The sequence below is a fragment of the Nilaparvata lugens genome, chromosome 5 (assembly GCF_014356525.2).
Source record: "Nilaparvata lugens isolate BPH chromosome 5, ASM1435652v1, whole genome shotgun sequence".
NCBI lineage: Eukaryota > Metazoa > Arthropoda > Insecta > Hemiptera > Delphacidae > Nilaparvata > Nilaparvata lugens.
In genome coordinates this window covers 44,566,946-44,585,982 of record NC_052508.1, presented here as the reverse complement: position 1 = coordinate 44,585,982, position 19,037 = coordinate 44,566,946, and the positions used below count along the sequence as shown (strand labels likewise).

The following is a 19,037-nucleotide window of genomic DNA, read 5'->3' as shown; positions in this document are numbered from 1 at the left end:
TTTTCCTGCTACTGGCTTCAGATAAGTCTCCTTTCCTACTTTTGCATTAAAATCTCCCAGTATTATAATGGTGTCATATTTCGGTAGTTTATCATATTCTGCGGCTATCAGGTCGTAAAAACTTGTTTTGGCTTTTCCATTATAATTTCCGTTCATCCTGTCCGTCCGAGGCTCATTGTTTGGTTTCCTAACAACTGTTTTTTTATGGGTTGGGTTGCTAGCCCCACGCCAACCCCCAACCTGGAGGACCAGGTCATTTTTTCGGGTTTCCCTCCCTAGCCTTTGGTAAACCAATACCAAACTACAAGGCAGCAGTCAATTATCTGTTGGGGTTTTCTTCCCTTAGCCTTTGATGATCCTCTGATCTCCGTCTGCAAGGCAGCAGCCGTGTTTGCTGGTTTTGGTCCACCCCGGGTATTTAATTTCCCCGGTACCACCTATATCTAGGAGGCATTCCCCAATCCGCCACCTGGGGAGGCGCCCGATAGGAGACCAGCAACTCCCACGGGCATCTATTCTACTAGGAAGGTAGAATTTGTCGTCAGCCAGTGTGAGATTTTCAAGATGATGAAGTTTGGATCTGTCGATTTCACAAGAAGGCAACTTGTCGATGATTTTATCTACCACTGTGGCATCCATCGAAAACTTGATGGTAGGATCCAACTTCGACTGAATCGACACACAAGTACGACCTCGAACTTCACTAGTACCACCACCGAATCCACGAACAACGGTTTTCATGGGCTGGAATGGTAGTCTCAAACGCCAACACAATTTGGCTGTAACAAAATGACACTGACTCCCGGTGTCAATCAAGAAACGAACATCACAAAGCTGATCATTACAATCTCGAACATGTGCAGTGACGGTCGACAACACAACGGTCGAATTTTCTACATCGTTGGATGAATCATTAGATTGAACCACAAACACCTTTAATTTATTATCCTTTTTGTGCCTCATATTTAACGATTCAGTCTGTTTCTCATCAGAAGGAAGAGTCTTAATTTGCTTTTCAATGAATTTGACATAATCAGTATAAGTTGGCATAGCCTTGTCATGGACGGCCGATTCAAAATTTCTACGAGAACTTGGATCCAGCAATCTCAAGCCATGATAGAGGAATATCGAGTCTGACAAATCAGTGAGTCGCAATCTCTTCACTGCATTGATTGAACTGCAAAACCCATCCAAAATCGCAATACAACCTGCCTCTGATTCTGATTTTATTGGACGAAATTCAAAAATTTGTTTGAAATAGGCATCGACTTGCGCCCTTGGATCGTTATAGCGGGTCAATAATGCCTGCCAAATTATTTGATAATTATTAGCCAATGGTGGCAAATGATGACAAATATTTGCTGCTTGTCCAGTAAACCTACTTACAAGATATTGGACCTTCTGCTGATCGTTCAAACTCTTGTTGTCATGTACCAATGCCTTAAATAGTTCATAAAACACCGACCATTGAGTCTGGTTCCCATCAAATTTCAGAAGGTCGATTTCAGGCAGTACCGACTCGGACACGACCGGCTGTGCACTAGCTGCTGCAGCTGCCGAAGATTGAGCAATAGCATCAGTCGCCTCTTTCTGTTTGAGAGTGTTAGCCGCTACTTCAATATACTGAAACAGATCTAGGTGTGAGTCGTTGAATGCTACAACATGGTCTTTATTCAATTCAAGTTCCAACTCATTAACCACTAATTCTGTCTTTTCATAATCCGAAATGGTCTGAGACACCCGAGGATACAAGATTAAAAATTGCTCAGCAACCTTTGGATCAGAGACATTTTTAGACAGTTCATAAATTCTTTGCAATCTGGCATACAATTGTTCCAGTTTAGCGCGATGCACCCTGATTTGTTTCTGTAATTTTTCCTCCATCTTGAACTCATACACAAAAAAATTCAGCCCTGACAATACAAACAGACAAAAAAAACAAGAATGAATTCAAAACTAGATGAAAGGAAGAATCACGACTAGTAAGTTATCAAAGTTAAACTTTGATTATCAATTCACAAGATAAGTTACTGCTGAAGACAAAACTATATGATTAGATAATGTTCTTCCAACAACTCACAAACAAACGATAACTTGTTGAATTGAACAAACAAAATCATGCTGTGATTAACCTTCACTAACATGTATAACAAAATGGACAATACAAATTCCAACAAACTAAAAAATTCCTGAAAGAGCACAATGAGCCTAGTTTTAGGAAATTACAATTTCAACTGAAATAAATTTAATTTCAGACAAATACAAATTGACAAGAAACCTTGCTCTAGAACAAGGCTACAACAAACTCAAGTTGAGCATAGATCAGACCATTCTCAACATGCCAACATTGGACAAATACGAAACTGCTTAAATCCAATGTGTGTGAATTAATCAATAAATTACAAATTTAAATTCATCACGGTTCGGAGGATCAGAAATGTTCTGAACAAAGCTCAGGCTAGAGCTTCTAGAGGACTGTAATTTACTATTTAAATAATCAAATACAAACAAGGGGCAAAATTTAATCTTCAATTTGAGCCAGGTTATTTCTACAGTTAAACTCTGCATTAATGAACAATAAAAAAAAGCAAAAACTCACCTGATTTAATACAATTTTGTCTACTTGCCCTTCGAAGCCTTTATTAGGTGTTTTGATCAGATTCAGGGTGGGAAGAAATCTGGGAAAAAGACAGGTTTTCGCTTCCAGGCTGTTTTTTCGTGTTGATTCCGTGTTCAATTTGCAGGTCATACACTGTGATTTGAACAAAGCTCAAACTGGAGTCTTTATAAATTCAAATCCGATTCAAATTAATTCAATTCAATACTATTTACGCGGTTATATTCATAATTCACACACACTACACTCAAACAATTATCTACAAGAAATTTCCGATCGAAATCACATGACAAAAATACAAACTCGGTCTTCACAACAAGACAACAGGCTGACAAGACAAGCGAATGGACGAAACGAAAATGACTGGGGCTTTTTTTTCTCGACAAGCCAAACAGCTGGACGGTCGGCACTGGTGCCAACAAGCCTGCTATTGGCAGAACTGTAGTCAGGGATTTGGCGCTACAATTTGAATGCTCTGGCCAAACCAATAATAATATCATCTTATTGTCATTTTAAAGAATGAAAAAGTATAAACTCAGCCTCCCACATAATTGAACTTAATCTTTTAGGTTATTTAGACAAATCAGAATAAAAAATAAAAATACTTGGACAATTTCCTGATATTCAGATAACCTCAGATTTGCTAGAGCTATGATCTTCCAGTTTTGCTTTCGGAAGTGCCTAATAAACAATTATTCTCATATATGTGTTCGCGAAAAATAGTGTTCGCACCATGAGCAAAAATGTGTTTCCGGCTCTCAATTTTTTCTTGTTTCAAGGCCTATGGCCTTGGACTTGAAACCCGATTTCGAGCCGGAAAAGTCTCATTTTCGACCCTAAGTGCGAAATATACTATTATCTAAATTCCTTTGAAGGCCGAACTCAAATCCTGAGACCTAATAATATTTGATAAATGATATTGTTGGAATATAGAATTATAAATTTTATTTGACAAGTGTAAGCAAAGTCGACAGATTGAGCCAATTATAAAGGTGCATACAGATATACGCGCCGCGAACATGAGCAATTCACTTTTAATCAGCTGATTATATCTGTATTTTTACAGAAACGGTAAGATACAGATATAAAAAGCTTGGCATCAGCTGATTAAAAGTGAATTGATCATGTTCGCGGCGCTTATATCTGTATGCACCTTTATAATTGGCTCAATCTGTCGACTTGCTTACACTTGTCGAATACACTTGTACGCACCTTAATATATGTTGATAGTAGAAATACAAGATTTATTATTTGATGCTTAGTAAGCATAGTAACATATTTTAGTGAGCTACCTGTGATATTTTTCTTGCATATCTTCTCATATTGTTTTTATATTTATTGCTTCATATTTTATCATTTGCTCGTTGGATCTCTATGTAAATTATATATTTTATTTGTTGAATGGTGTACCTTTCATATATAATCCTGTCTTCATGCATGACCAATCTTGTACTAGCATATTTTATCATTATTGACACATTAATAAAATTATTAACCAATTATATTCTTCATCGAATGTGTTGGATACAGTATATCAGCGATATACGGCATTAATCATTAAATCCTCAGAAATATTACGTTCTAAAGATTTATTCAAATGGTTCAACATCATTACTGAAATCGAATTGACTGAAATTTAATACAGGGTCATAGAATTAAGTTGAAGCAGTACTATAAATCAATAGAAATTATAAGGAATTCTGATCAAATGCCGTCTTCGGTCCCACTCGGTATTATCTCACATTGCTGACCCCTTCTGTCAGATGCTAGCGAGTTGGATTGGTGTCGATACCATATTGTCTTGTGCAATATTTGGAACCCTTATATTTATCTACTAGCCGTCAGGCTCGCTTCGCTCGCCATATCCGTCTAGCCAGGGGGCTCCGCCCCCTGGACCCCCGACTGGATCGTCCAAGAATAAGATCAGCAGGCTCGCTTCGCTCGCCTGCATTTTTCATTTGAGCATTTTCATCATATGTTAAGACAATCCAGTCGGGGGTCCAGACTAAACGTCTGGCTAAGCAGCTAGTAATATAATATTCCCAGGAATAGCTCTGATTGAAGTTGCAGTGCCCAATCAATTTTTCCGCGATATATTCATTTCAATCTTCAACTTGGTGCCAACCTAACAAAATTATTAATTTAGTTACCAGTTAACAACTGTTTCGAAGAGGTACTCTCTCTAGATTATAGTTCTAGTCTATATTAACATATGGGTATGGACATTTTTCAATTATAATTAAGAGAATAAGAAGAATATACATGCTAAAAGACGAACTTTAAACCCTTAAAAACCACCCTCAGAGTTAAAATATTGCCAAAAGATTTCTTAGTGCGCCTCTAAAGGGCCAACTGAACATACCTACCAAATTTGAACGTTTTTGGTCTGGTAGATTTTTAGTTCTGTGAGTGAGTGAGTCAGTCAGTCAGTGAGTGAGTGCCATTTCGCTTTTATATATATATAGATATCTTCAGCATCTATAATTTGTGGAATCAGTCAGAGCAGCTGTAAGAATTGCAGATTGAAAAAGCGGCAACAGTTTGCAGCAATTGATGGCAGAATTTTATATGAGCTCCTTGAAGAGCTGGTAAGAACATTGTGGTATTTTCATTTCAGCCGACGCGAATATAAAAAATATTTAAATCTCATTTGCTCTGCTGACTACTGCCAGCTGGGCATATTAAAAGTCAAAAGTGACATTACACAGTTTATTTAAATATTTATCCAGAGCTCAATTTTGTCATTCCAACATTAAAAATATTTCATCATTCATCTGGTTTCATTTGATCAATTTCAACATAGGAAATCAAAAAATTAAATTCCTATATTGGTGACCCCGACGTGATCAACAGCAAGCATTTTTACAGGTATTTCATGTGAGTAAAAGTTACCTAAAAATTACCTAGTTACTCAAGTTATCCACCACGATGGATGAAGAACAAATTTCTGTTCAACGTGAACAGTTCACAATATTACAGCATCAATTGGATAACTTTTGCCGAGAATTTAAAATTATAAAAAAATGTATTTTTAAAACTTTTATTAACCTATAAAAAGATGAAATTTTGCATTGAACACTTTCAAGTTTTAATTTCTACAAAAATGAATATTACATTTCTGAAGAATGACTCAAGTAGTGAACAACATAATAAAAAGGAGACACTTTTTGAATACCGCCAAACATTTGGACTGGGAGAGAGCAATATTTCTTGATAAAGCATGCATAAATGACAGTACTTTGTATTTATTTATTTATTCATTCATTTGTGTATACAATCACAAATCATATGAATATGATTAGGACGAAACAACAGGCTTGACCCAAAACTATTCCATTCCCAAATTTTGATTATAAATAACATGCCCAAATAAATAGGTAATTAGTAATATATAATTCAGGAATGGGAAAGAAGAGTGAACATTCAAGAATTAAACACTTGGTTTATTTACTGATGCTTCTAACCACTCAGTTGGAGAATGCTTACAACTGGTTGAAGGTGTATGGCAACTTCTTGCTTTCTTTTCAAGAAAATTATCTTTGAAAGAAAGTTGCTAGCCAGTGTACTATGGCAACCTCTTGCTTTCTTTTCAAAAAAATTATCTTTGAAAGAAAGTTGCTGGCCAGTATACTATCTCTAGCTACTTGTTGATTATGTAGCGGTACAGCATTTTCGCCACCTCTTAGAAGGACATCCCTTCACTATCTACACAGACCACAAGCCTCTAGTCTATGCTTACCAACCAATCAATTCCACAAACTCAACCAAACAACAATCAACTTCCGCCAATTCAACTCAACCAATTATCATTCATATCTGAGTTTTCGATGGATATACAATATGTCAAAGGTAACCAACTTCAGAAGATAACACCAGAGAATTCTTCTCTTTCATTGGAACGTTTACCTATTCCTGGATCGCCACTTACTGTGCTCTGTGATGTATCTACAGAGAAACCTTGACCGTTTATTCACAAACGTTTATTCACAACCTGTGTCGTTTTCCTCGACATCAATAAATTACAACGATGTTCTCCTGTGAATAGAATAGAATAGAATGGAACTTTATTAACATAATTCAGATAATACAAAAAAGAGAAAAAGAAAACTCATTCACAAAAACACCTCGTTTAAAAAATGAATTCAAAATAACATAATATGTTCTCTTTCGACAGAGTAAAAAAGTTCTTTAGGCTTGGCCGAAGCCGTCAGCCGGGTTGATAGTTTACAGTCCTTATAATGTAAATTTATTGCAGACACAACAACATGCTTACACACAAAATGCTCAGAATACTTACACATTCTTACTATGACAATAATCAAGTTCAATATGGGCGTCAATGTGGCTGATCAAAGACAAATAAAAACTTTAATAAATAATTTGAAATGACACATATAATAAATAATATAATACATGTTTTATAATAATTTATAATAAATAAATAAATGACACAATAGTCTATCAAACTATCAACGACTTTATTATTTACGAAGCAAAAGTTAAATTCCCTTATCAACTCTTTTCTATAAGCCCTAGCCTCTCTCAAAAACCCGACCAGACTTTGCCAACATTTACCGTTTAAGTAATCTATCACTGCTTCTCTTTCCATTGACCTTCTTTTCAGCCAATTCACCCTTATCTCTAACATTATAGAGCAGCTACCGATAAAATGAAAGATATCCTCTGTTTTTCTGCTGTTACACATTGAACAAATACCAATCTCTTCTTCTCTATGTGGGCTATGATTTAATGAAAATAATCCCCCTCTGGCTTTAAATATAAATGATATAACGTTGCGCCTATTCTCATCATTGATATAATCTATATTATTATCAATTTTGACAGCTGCGTACACCTTATGGAACTGGGAACGCTCTCGTCTTTCTAGCCATTTATTTTGAAAATTTTTTTTCATTTTTATCAGTGCCCGCTCCCCTGTTGCCTCCCACCCCTGTCTGAAATTCGCCGCTTGCCAGTTGCGCGCTGCTATCGGCAATTCGATATCAATATCACTCAATATCCTAGTCCATTCCGAATACCATCCACACGTTTCTTCTAAACAGTACTTCGCAATCATTGATCAATATCGCTCAGCCGGGAGCTCGAAAGAGTGCAATATGTATTTAGTGTGTGCTCGCAACATATACAGCCACAAAATATCTTTTCCGGTCTCCAGATAAATCATATAATTTGGCGTGTTTTTTGGCAAACCATATATTCTCTTAACAAATGATCTTAAAAATATCTCCAACTCTTCTCTCTCCATATACCCCCAAACCTGAGCCGCGTATGTCACGACTGCTTTACATATTGTTTCAAATATCACCCACTTCATGGATAAAGGTGCCTCTTCATTCAAGATAAGTTTGCGCCATACGCTATTAATTCCAAATTTTGCTGCTGTCAATCTGCCCTTGAAATGCTCGGTAAGTGACAATCTTGAGGAGAAAACTACGCCATGATATTTATAAGTATTCACAACCTCTATCTCTTCGCCGCCAAACATCCATTTCTCTTCTGCCGCTAATCTTCCACCTCTTCTGAAAACAACTATTTTCGATTTTGCCATATTAACTGTTAGGTTCCACCGAATGCAGTACTCGTTTAACCTATCTATCATTGACTGCAGTTGTTGCCCACTCTCCGACATGAGAACAACGTCATCCGCGTAGAGCAGAGAGTTGATCAAATTGTTGCCCACATACACACCTCCACCCACATACTCACTCAAATCATTAAAAAACAGGGCAAAAAGCAAAGGAGACATCACACATGCCTGCTTTAATCCGTTTCCGGTGATAAAATGATCTGTCAAACCTCTGTCATCTCCACACCATATACTGTAGCTCTAGTCTCTTGATATATCTTCTTCAAGATCTCTATAAACCTCGATGAAACTCCTAGCTCATTTAACTTAAAAAATAAAGAATCTCTATCAATACTATCGAATGCTCCTTTATAATCGACAAAAAAGCAATACAGTTTCTTCTTGGGTAGACTCAAACTATTTCTAATCATATTATTATAATACAAAAATATTATCTATTGCCGAATAACTTTTGCGGAAACCACATTGATTCTCATGTAATATCTTTCTGTTTTCAACCCAAGTTTTTAATCGGTTCAACAATATAGCTGAGAATAGTTTAGCGATCGCATCAATGAAGGATATAGCCCTATAATTATTTACGTCATCAGCTTCTCCCTTCTTGTACAATGGAAATATATAAATAATTGATCTATATAATTGATCAATATAATTGATCGTGAGAAAGCTGATGGTATTTTCCCACCTCTCATGATATTATTAAACAATCTCAATATAAGCTCCTTGTAGTTTTTAGATGCATTCTCTGCTGGTATTTTATTTTCTCCTGGCGCTTTATTGTCTTCCATGGCTTTAAGTGCATTTTCCAGCTCAGTCATGTCGATATCTTCATCTAGTGCATCATCCTCAGCATATGATGCTGCATAATAAGTAGCCACACTGCCTGTTGAGCCAAAAACTTGTCTATAATGCGTAACCCAATTCTCTGCTTTTATATTACCAGAAACTCTAAATTCTTTATTTCGAAATTTTTTATCAGACTCCATAACTCACTAATGTCTTTAACTGCTTCAAAGTTTTCCTTCACTTTGTCGTAATAACCCAGTTTCTTACTTTTACATAGAAGTTTTGTATTCCTTGGCAGTTTTTAAATAATTTTTCTTGACTTGTTCCGAATTGGACTCCCTAAATACCTTCAACAAGCTAAACACCAGCACCCACATTCTTTCACATTCCTTGTCGAACCACCTTCCTTTCATACTTGATTTACTCAACTTTTGATTACAGGTACCGGGTCTATAATTAGCAGCTTTATAAACAAGGTCATTTAGTAGTTCAAGATTATTCTCATTGTCCCCTGTTAAATCTCCAATTTCTCTGCAGTAATTTGCAAGTTTTCGAATGTATGACTCCTTTAATCTTATCCCACCTCAACTTTGGCAATAGCGGCAGAATTTGGCTTTCTTCCTCCGGGAATGAGGAAGGTTGTCGTGAGATTGGTTGTCGCTAATACTGCTTCGATAGGTAAGTGATCAGATATATATTCCTGTATAACACAGTATTTTCTTATAGCGGAAATCAACTCCATGGACACACAGCATGAATCGATCACAGAGGATCCTCTACCACTCACATATGTGAAAACTCCCTATAAATTTTTCTTGCTCTGCCATTCAAAATTATAAAATTGAAAGTCTCACATAATTCTAATATTTTCCTGCCATTAGCGTTAAATGTCTCATCCTTCGATACTCGTCTACTATCAATATTGTATCCTGCCCCAACTATTTTCGCTAACTATGATAAATCTTGCTCATTACCTATTCTTCCATTAGAAACTCCCATCAAAATTATATTGTTTCTACAATCCTATGCTGCCACAAACTCCCATAAAATGTTAAAATCCCTTTCCCATTCAATATTATGCCCGCCACTAAGATAAACTGGAACTATGTAATAGATAGAATCTACACTTTTCTATCTTGTACACTACATACGCTTATTGCATTCAATCCTTTTTTAATCCCAATCAACTGACCTTTTTCGCTCTTCCCTGACTTGAATCTCTAATTGCAAACTCTCGATTTAAGTTGAAGCCTGGACAATTATTAGCAATGTATGCTTCCCTTCCCTCTTCTATAAAAGTTTCCAACAATACAAAAATATCATAACTTTTAACGAGATTGTAGACTTACTATTCAATCCAGCCACATTGTACGCAATAACACTCAGCCGCCCACCCTCGTCACAACTGACGGCCGCCTCTCAGTTGCGGCTGTCGTCGACCGGATGGCGCCGCGCTTCCCCATCCAACACGCTCCTCACCGCCTGCGACACCTCTCCACCAAACATATCCTCGAGTTTGATCCAGCCGTCTCCTCCACCAGCCAGCTCAACCAGCCGCTCGCCTCCATCCACCGTGAAGCAATGACCGTCCACCATCAGCCGATCGACCTCCACCGACGCTCTCACATCTGGTACACGATTTATTAACTCCTTACACGTCCGGAAAATTCTTGAACTTTTTTTCTGGTCTCTGACGCAAAGTCTTTTTATATTATGAATTTCGATCCCTTCAACTTTTTACTATTCTTCGTTAAGTACAGTATATCGCGATCGTTTGAAAAGTGGGCGATAATAGGTCCATTATTCACTCGTCTACCCAAGGCATGAGCTCTATTAACCCAAATTTCAATTCTTGCCCCTAGATGACTAATAAAGAAGTCTCTAACTATTTCTGCGTAGTCCACAGTTGCACAATCATAGTTCAGTCCTTGGAAAATCAGATTGTTTCTTCGCGATCTATTCTCAAGATTTTTCATTCGCTTTACAAACAAATCATTTTTTAATTTGAGAGCTATCACTTCTGCATTTTGTTCCTTATTCTCCGTTAAAAGTTCTTTAATTTGATTGCACAAACCACTTAAATTTTCTTTTGTAGCTAATAATGCAAGCTTTTTGTCCATAGCTGCACACAGTCGCTTTTCTAACATATTCTCGATACTACCCTGATATCCCATTTTCAGTTCTGTAGCAAGTTTTTCATTTTCAGTTTTTACGAGCTCCGGTGAACTTTTTGCTCTTGGCCTCTTCTTTTCACTATCGTTCTGCCTCTTCTTTTCACTATCGTTCTGCCGAAAATATTTACCAATCGTGTTATTATTCATCACCCGCAAACAACAGTTTTAAGCACAATTCACTATTTGCCAAGATAATTTTAAACTATTATTGAAATACGAATTAAACTACAGTATTGAGGTTAAACACTGAACGCAATACAACTTGACGGCTGCCGACTTGAACGAACCGAGAGATAAGGGAGCAAAACAATTTTACGTCTGTTCAGCTCAACAGCTCACTATCAACTCTGTTCTCCTGTGAATTACGAATTAAGTGCCGCAAATGGAAGCCAGCATACATCCTTCAAGACGACTCACCTCAGCTTTCCCACCCTGTTCCAGGAAAAAAAGTGAGCTTCAAAATTTCGGATGGCCAAATCGTCTGCCCGGGGGTGTAATGTGGGGTGTAATGTGGCGAATCATCTGATTGCTACCTGTGATGTTTTCAACTGGCATAGTTTGTTTATCACTTGTAACACTTTATTTCAATATTCATCCAGAGTTCAATTTTGTCATTCCAACATTAAAAATATTTCATCATTCATCTAGTTTCATTTAATCAATTTCAACATAGGAATTCAACAAATTAAATTCCTATATAGTCGTGTGGCTATATAAACTGACATTGGCTTTGTAAACTAGAGGCTCCGGATTCGAACCCTGGCTGGCCAATTTAATATTTTTCTCGGGCCACTCCCGTGTGTTTACTGTTTATGTTAAGCTGTCGGTCCTGGCTGGCTTCGACCGGACAGGAGCGACCTGAAAACTCTGATTTCAGACCTGATTACTCGACATTTATTTTATTTTAGAACCTTGAGCCCGGTTTCACCAACCTTGGTCAAATATAGCCAAGCCATGGTCAATTAGACCATAGTCAAAATTTGATCACTCGTTCAAACATTCAACTGTTCCACCAACCTCGGGATTGATCAAAACTCCGTCGGTCAAATCTGAACATGGTCAACTCTTGTAGCTGTACTTTTCTGAAGTTGGCCAACATGTTTGCTGGCTTGCTATTAGCTACATCTGATTTTGATGGATGGAAATTACTAAGATATTGCAATTATTCAAATGCTTATGAATTAATAATTATTATTAAACGAAAATCCAAATTAAATGCTGTAATATAGTAAATATAGAAACATTCCATGATACTTATATCAGTTTTGCTTCTCATATTCAGAGGGTAATTTGTGCTGAATGCCCTTTTTACTTCACCGTCAGGCCGTCAAAAATTCAGATTAATGTACTTTTTCCTGTAATTACTGTACTGATTTCTCTTCATATCCATTATTTCGGGGCGGGCCCACTGGGCACCCTTCTTATATACGCTCCTGGCACAGACGTTTTGTATAGTCACACATCTATAATAATATTTCAAATATGAATTGAATACTCTCGTACAAAGAGATCACAAATCACCATCAATTTTGACAATTTTTTATGAACAAAGAACATTCCAATTCCACTTTGTAATAAAAGAGTAAAGCAAATCTTCAATTCAAAATCTTCCTTCATTTTCTATACTATAATAATTCACTAATTGGAAGATTCCGAGAACGAACCTAATAAATAATCTACTACAACTAAATTCAATCGCATTAAAAACTTTGAAATTTTTCATTGCGTCAAAAACATAATATGGTAACCTACAAACAAGCAAGGAAATTGATCGAACCAGTCTTTTGACCGTGTTCAAATAATTTGATCGCTCATTCGGCGGAAGTCAAACTTAACCATTGGTTTGACCGTGGTTAAACTTAACTGGTGTTGGTGGAACGAATTATTTCTGATTTGACCAGCTGATAGACTTTAACCATTTTCAAATGCCTTGACCAAGGTTGGTGAAACGGGGCATTGGTGTTGTAAACTTGTTGCCATGAAATTGGAGAGGTGAGGTAGTTATACCAGAAGGGCAGAGTGAACATTTATCCAATTATTTTCTACAAGCTGCTTGCCCAAAGCAAGCAGAAGCTGGCCTTCCACTTTTTTCCAACTTTCTTTGATCTTTACTAATTCTCAACGAGAAAATGGAATTTAGTGTAAGATTCGTCTCTATTTGGAAGATAAGTCTCCAAAGAGAAAAAAAAACGTTCCTCTCTTTGAAGAAATTATTGCTCTATTTTGTATAGGATCATACATAGCAGCTACGCAAATTGTGGGAAAGTAGTGAATAAGGAATTAGTGTAAAACCAGCTTTCGTCAAAATGAATAAAATATAATAAAATTCCACATGATCCACATCATGCTCGGAATCAGACAATAAATATTCAAATCATTCATTCATCTTATGATGAAGAGCTTTGAATTGAATCGATGATAAACGTTTTGAGTCAATAGTAAAATATCAGAGGACCGAGCTTCGCTCGAAAGAAGAAATTATGATATATTTATAGTTCATACAGAACGGTTCTATCTGATCACAGTGGATTGAGATTAATTCCCAGAGGAATGCAAAAATTTCTCTCACAGAGGCCCGGTTGCACAAAAGCCGGTTGAATTTTAATCCTGATTAATTTCACATGAACCAAATCAGAGAAGAACATTTTTTCAAAAAGATGGCTTTTCTGATTGGCTCTACTGGAATTGATAAGGATTAAAATTCAACAGGCTTTTGTGCAACCGGCACTAAGTACCTTATTGAATGATTACAAAAGTTTAACAGCTGAGTCATAATTTTGTCTCAGTCCCACACACGTGCACTCGCTCACTCACTTCCATCAACAGACGACGAAATTATCAGCTGTTTTTCCAAGGATGAATGATAATTATCCTTTTAATGTCCTTCAGCTAGTTTTCCCAGAGATGAGACCTAGTGCAATAACATTTTTATATTATAAACCTACTATCTTCTGAATTTTGTGAGAATCGTTAGATCCGTTTTCGAGATCCGGTGACATACAAACATATAAACATCTAAACATATAAACATAAATTGCTCGTTTAATGGTATAGGAATGTATATTTAAAAAAGTAGGGTATGCTATTGATGATTTTTGATTCATCAGGAACTGCAATCAACTCACAAAAATAATGAATAAGGACTGTTTGATAATTGAGGAATAATTCAGATTTTTTTCAAAATTTGGTTCAACATTGTCTCTACTTTGATTAAATTTGTAAAGTGAACATTGATGTTGTTAAACTTTTCCAAAATTTAAGGGACTTGAGAAATTGTCAAAAAATCCACTTCATTTTAATGAAACTTATCATTTCACAGGAGCATGCTTTCACACACACGAAATCATGCTTCTGTAAAAAAATAATATTTTAATTAAAATAATGTGAATTTTCTGACAATTTCTCAAGTCTCTTCAATTGTCTCTACTCCTTTTAGTCTACTGAATTAAAAAAAAAAACTTGTGAACTCAACTCATACAGCGGTTGTGGATCGAAGAACATTACTACAGATTTTCTTGACATGCAAAATATTGTTGTAGATCCTTTCTTTTTGTAGATCTTTTAAGTTGATAGTTATAATTGAAGTTGGTGGTTGGACGTTAAAGAGAGGTTTGTTCTTTGCTCTACATCTCGTTTAACAAAAGCCAGTTGAGCCTTTTTGCTAGACAACTTTGAAATCCTGAAAATCCTTGAAAACTAAGAATGTTAGAAGTGGTCACATTCCTTAACCGAATGTGGTAAGGTTAAGATGAGGTTTTTGAAGTTAATGTGTGTGGAACATAGACAGTGCTTAACGTAGCCTATTAAATTCTGAATAGATTGCAAAGTCAGCATTGTGTGCTCTTGGAATCGTCACCACTGCAGAAGGAGTCAGTGAAGACTAACCAGATAGCTCTTCTGTTATCAGCGGTGTTAGTGTTTTGTCCTAGCTACGTTGTTGCAACCACACTCAACTGTTTAAAAGAAATGGTGTAGATGTGGACCTTTCCTTATGTAAGCTCTGTCTTGCAATGCAGTGAGCAATATAACTTGGATAAACAAAGTGTCATGTTCTGATTTATTCTTCCATTTGTTCTCCACTTGAAAAGCATGGGCACTATTCAGCACTTCAGGACTAATATATATTAAGGAGACAATATACTGATTTGTTCACTTTAAAAATAACGTTTTGTAAAAAAATAGATGCTTTCTGAAGGAAAGCTCCTTTTTAACAAAATTCCAATGAGCTACAGGTGAAACTTTGAAACCTTCTCCCTCCACAAGAGACAAAATCATCGTATATACAATACAAAAATATAGTATAGATATTTTATAGGAGGTTGAAGCAATGTTATCTTTCAATAGCAAGTTTTCTGAAACTGTGATGTCGTTATCTATCATCGTTTATCCTAAGTAGTTTTAATGCGTCTCAGATGAAAAACGTATTTCGTCTGAAGCTTAACTAACAGGCATTGGTTATCTATATTTTCGTTTTTAATCAAAAGCTTGGCGTTTACTTTTTTAGAAGATTTTTGTTGGAGCAACCGTTCAAATTCAACATTATTCCAGCTTAATATAACGCTATGTTAAACCTGATGACATTTCTGGGTAAGCAACTGCTAACCCGTTAAAGCCGCCCAATTGGATAGTGAATTCATGATTATTCCAGTAATGAAGGTTATTAAATTTTAATCAATTTAAAAATCCGATGCTATTGTATGGAGCTACACCAGAAGAGAAATATAACAAACCCCAAGAAGAAATTCTTCTTAGTTCGCGGTGAATGTAAGTATTGATTCACTTATTGATAGAACTACCTAGCTCTGTTATTTTCAGTTTTCCTCTAAAAGGGTGCATTGAACTAGTCAGAAGGGAAAGTTACTAAATCCCCATGCAAGTGTACACTGAAAAAAAGTGATTCGATTCCGGAACGAAGCAACGAGCTTCGCTATTAGTTATTCAGTTTTTGCAGTGCAATTCGTATTCTCTGTAATCCATGGGGAAATCTTATTCCTCGAAGCTGTTCGGTAAGAAAAGTTTGGAAATCGACATAATACTGCAACTTTCATGCTTGAGTAACAATATTGAGAAAGAAGCGCAGACCGGAGTTTCTTCACGGGAAGCTGCTATATGAATTTAGATTTTGGACGTGTTTTCCCTACAATAATTCTAATTCAGATCGTTGTTCACTGATCAAGTAACTTTGAATTTGTCCTGTTATATCATTCTATCATTATGAAGTGACAGGGTACTTGTATCATTATTGTGATTTGAGATCAATTTTAATCTAACCTGATTGTACTTCTTAGAATAAGTCAGTGGTTTCTGACTCAACCCTAGTAGTGATACTGTTTTACAGATAACCAAAGAAACTTTATTTTCAGTCTAAAATTTTGCTTGCAAATGATTCTACATTCAGCCATTCAAATCCAGAGTTACAACACGTTTTTCCTCGTGTTTCTCTTCTTTGGGGCTCAAAATCGAATCTTGGAGGGGGGCTTTAAAAGAAGCTTCACTGTATTACTTAGTTACTTGAATACTTCCGAGCTAAATTGTGTTAGATTCCTAGAGCTCTCTTTCATTAAAATCCTCAACATTATGGATTCCAGAGCGTTTGAAAAAACAACTTCTCCACTAATAGCTTGTATGGATTTTATGGGTTATTGCATTTCTGTGGTTTGGGTCAGCGATTGTGTACTGTAATGAGTGTCATGAAGCTTCAAGTTCGGTTAGTTTTTGCTCGATTCATCGTTTAAATTACTTTACACAAATGCAATGCTTTCTATAAATGATGTGTAAAATTTATGCAGTGAATATTTAATTGATCAGGAAGATTTTTCATTTTCATGAGGTCAAAGAAGAGACTTTCAAAATTGCGAAACATTGAGTTTTTCTCATCTTGACGTTAATGCTTCCTGTTGGGAATATAATTCTTCAATGATGATTATTGCCAGGTTTGATGGCTGCAAAGAGGGTGATGATTTCCTATTGACGTGTGGACGATAAGGATAATAGTATGGCAACTCCTATCCCAAGATCTTTAATCTGTATTCCCATTCAAGGATTAGGTAAAAGTAAATGGATAAGTTTCATACAGTTAGTAGTTGAACTGTTAGTACTAACAGCTATTTTACATCGATAATTGTTATATCTGTTCTTTAGCAATAAATGATTAGATTTGATAACCAGCTTGTATCCATGAAAAACGCAAGATAAGATTGACAAACTCAATTCGAATGCGAATAGAATCTCTACATAACGTGTCATCCCCTCATCAATTGCAGGTGGTGCTAGGAGCTCTGCCGCTAGCGGTTGCCGCAGTCAACGAAGACGCAGATTTGCTGCCAGGCCGCCACCTTGCGTTCGTGGCGGCGGATATCGGCTCGACTCGCGGCCGCAAGCGATCATGGTTCGCGGCGAACGCGATCCGTGCCATGACTGAGATGCGCGACAAAGGCACCATTGCGTTCATAGGACCCGATGACACATGCAGTGCTGAGGCGCTCGTCGCTGCCGCTTGGAATCTGCCCATGATTTCTTATGTAAGGGCAATAAGTACTTCACTTATCTATAGATAATTAAACTTTCTCAGCAGAGCTTCATTTCAAATTTTTAGCAGCTATTTTACTTCATTTAATTCATTTTACTTCATTCATAGCAGTACTTTGAATGAAGTACTTTAATTCAGAAATTCATTTAAAAGTTACTAAATGATATTTCCCCCCCCCATCATTATATACTTACATTATTTTACCATGATGAAGTTGAATGGAGAAAAGATGAGTGCATATGACATATATGTCATTGCTGGAGAAACTAGTATAGAGTAGCGTATGCATGAAACTTGTTGTAAATAAGTATATTTTACTACTCTTTCTCATGATGAAGATATAAAGGGAAAGGAAAATATATATGCAGACAAGATATTGCTTCAGTAAGAAATTGAAGGTCTATGGAAATGATGTATATTTTTCTTCCCATCATTATACGGTACTTACTTTATTTTTCCATGATAAAGTTGAGTAAAGGAGAGAAGAGTGGATTTGACTTATGACATTGCTGGAGAAACAAGTGTAGAGTATGCATGAAACTTGTTGTAAATAAGTATATCTACTACTTTTTCTGGTGATGAAGATATAAAGAGAAAGGTAAATATATCTATAGACAAGATATTGCTTCAGAAAGAGATTGAACTAGTTCATTATCACGAGTAGGTGAATTCCATTAAATTGCATTATAGATTTGTATTTATTATTTATTGTACAAAACACTATAATTGCAATATAATAAATAAACTGGGCTGAGCATGTACCATAGATGCATACATACATACCATAGATACTTAATATGTATTGGTTAAGAGCAGTTAGAGTAGTTAGGAGGCTAACGTTGATTACTATATTGACTAACATAGTAGAAGTCCTTCTCAAACATGAGGTTAAAAATACAGTGAGAGAGGGGATGGTTTGTGGTACATCTTTTATCTCGAGATTGGTTGACCATAAAGGAAAATGCTTTACATAGAAATTGAAGGTTGCAGAAGTTTCTACAACTTTCGTTTCTCAGATACTGCTATTTTGTCGTAAGTTCAATAGTTTCTGATATATACGCAGGTGAAAATTTTTCAAAATTATTATAACCTTTTTTTGTGCTAATTATACAATTATGAAGCTACAAGCTGCAATTAGCTACTTTTAGCTTTACTATTCTAAAGCTAAAGCTACACATGGGAACAATAGTTGCTTCAAATAAACGTCCTCTAGCTGTCATGGAAACATGGAATTGGGAAGTCATGAACATTTGAGTTCCGGACATTTCCGATCCGAAATTATAGAGAAGAGAGTTGCAGAGCATTAATTTATTTCCATAAACT

The 19,037-nt window shown here is 36.2% G+C and overlaps 1 protein-coding gene across 1 annotated transcript in view; it reads left to right on the top strand.

Moving 5' to 3' along the window:
- Nucleotides 1-19,037, top strand: part of LOC111064230 (guanylate cyclase 32E) — a 233,901-nt gene that overhangs the window by 23,039 nt on the left and 191,825 nt on the right. The window contains exon 4 of the mRNA XM_039429503.1: nt 17,449-17,706. Coding sequence (XP_039285437.1) covers nt 17,449-17,706 — 258 coding nt within the window. The remainder of the gene's footprint in view (nt 1-17,448; nt 17,707-19,037) is intronic.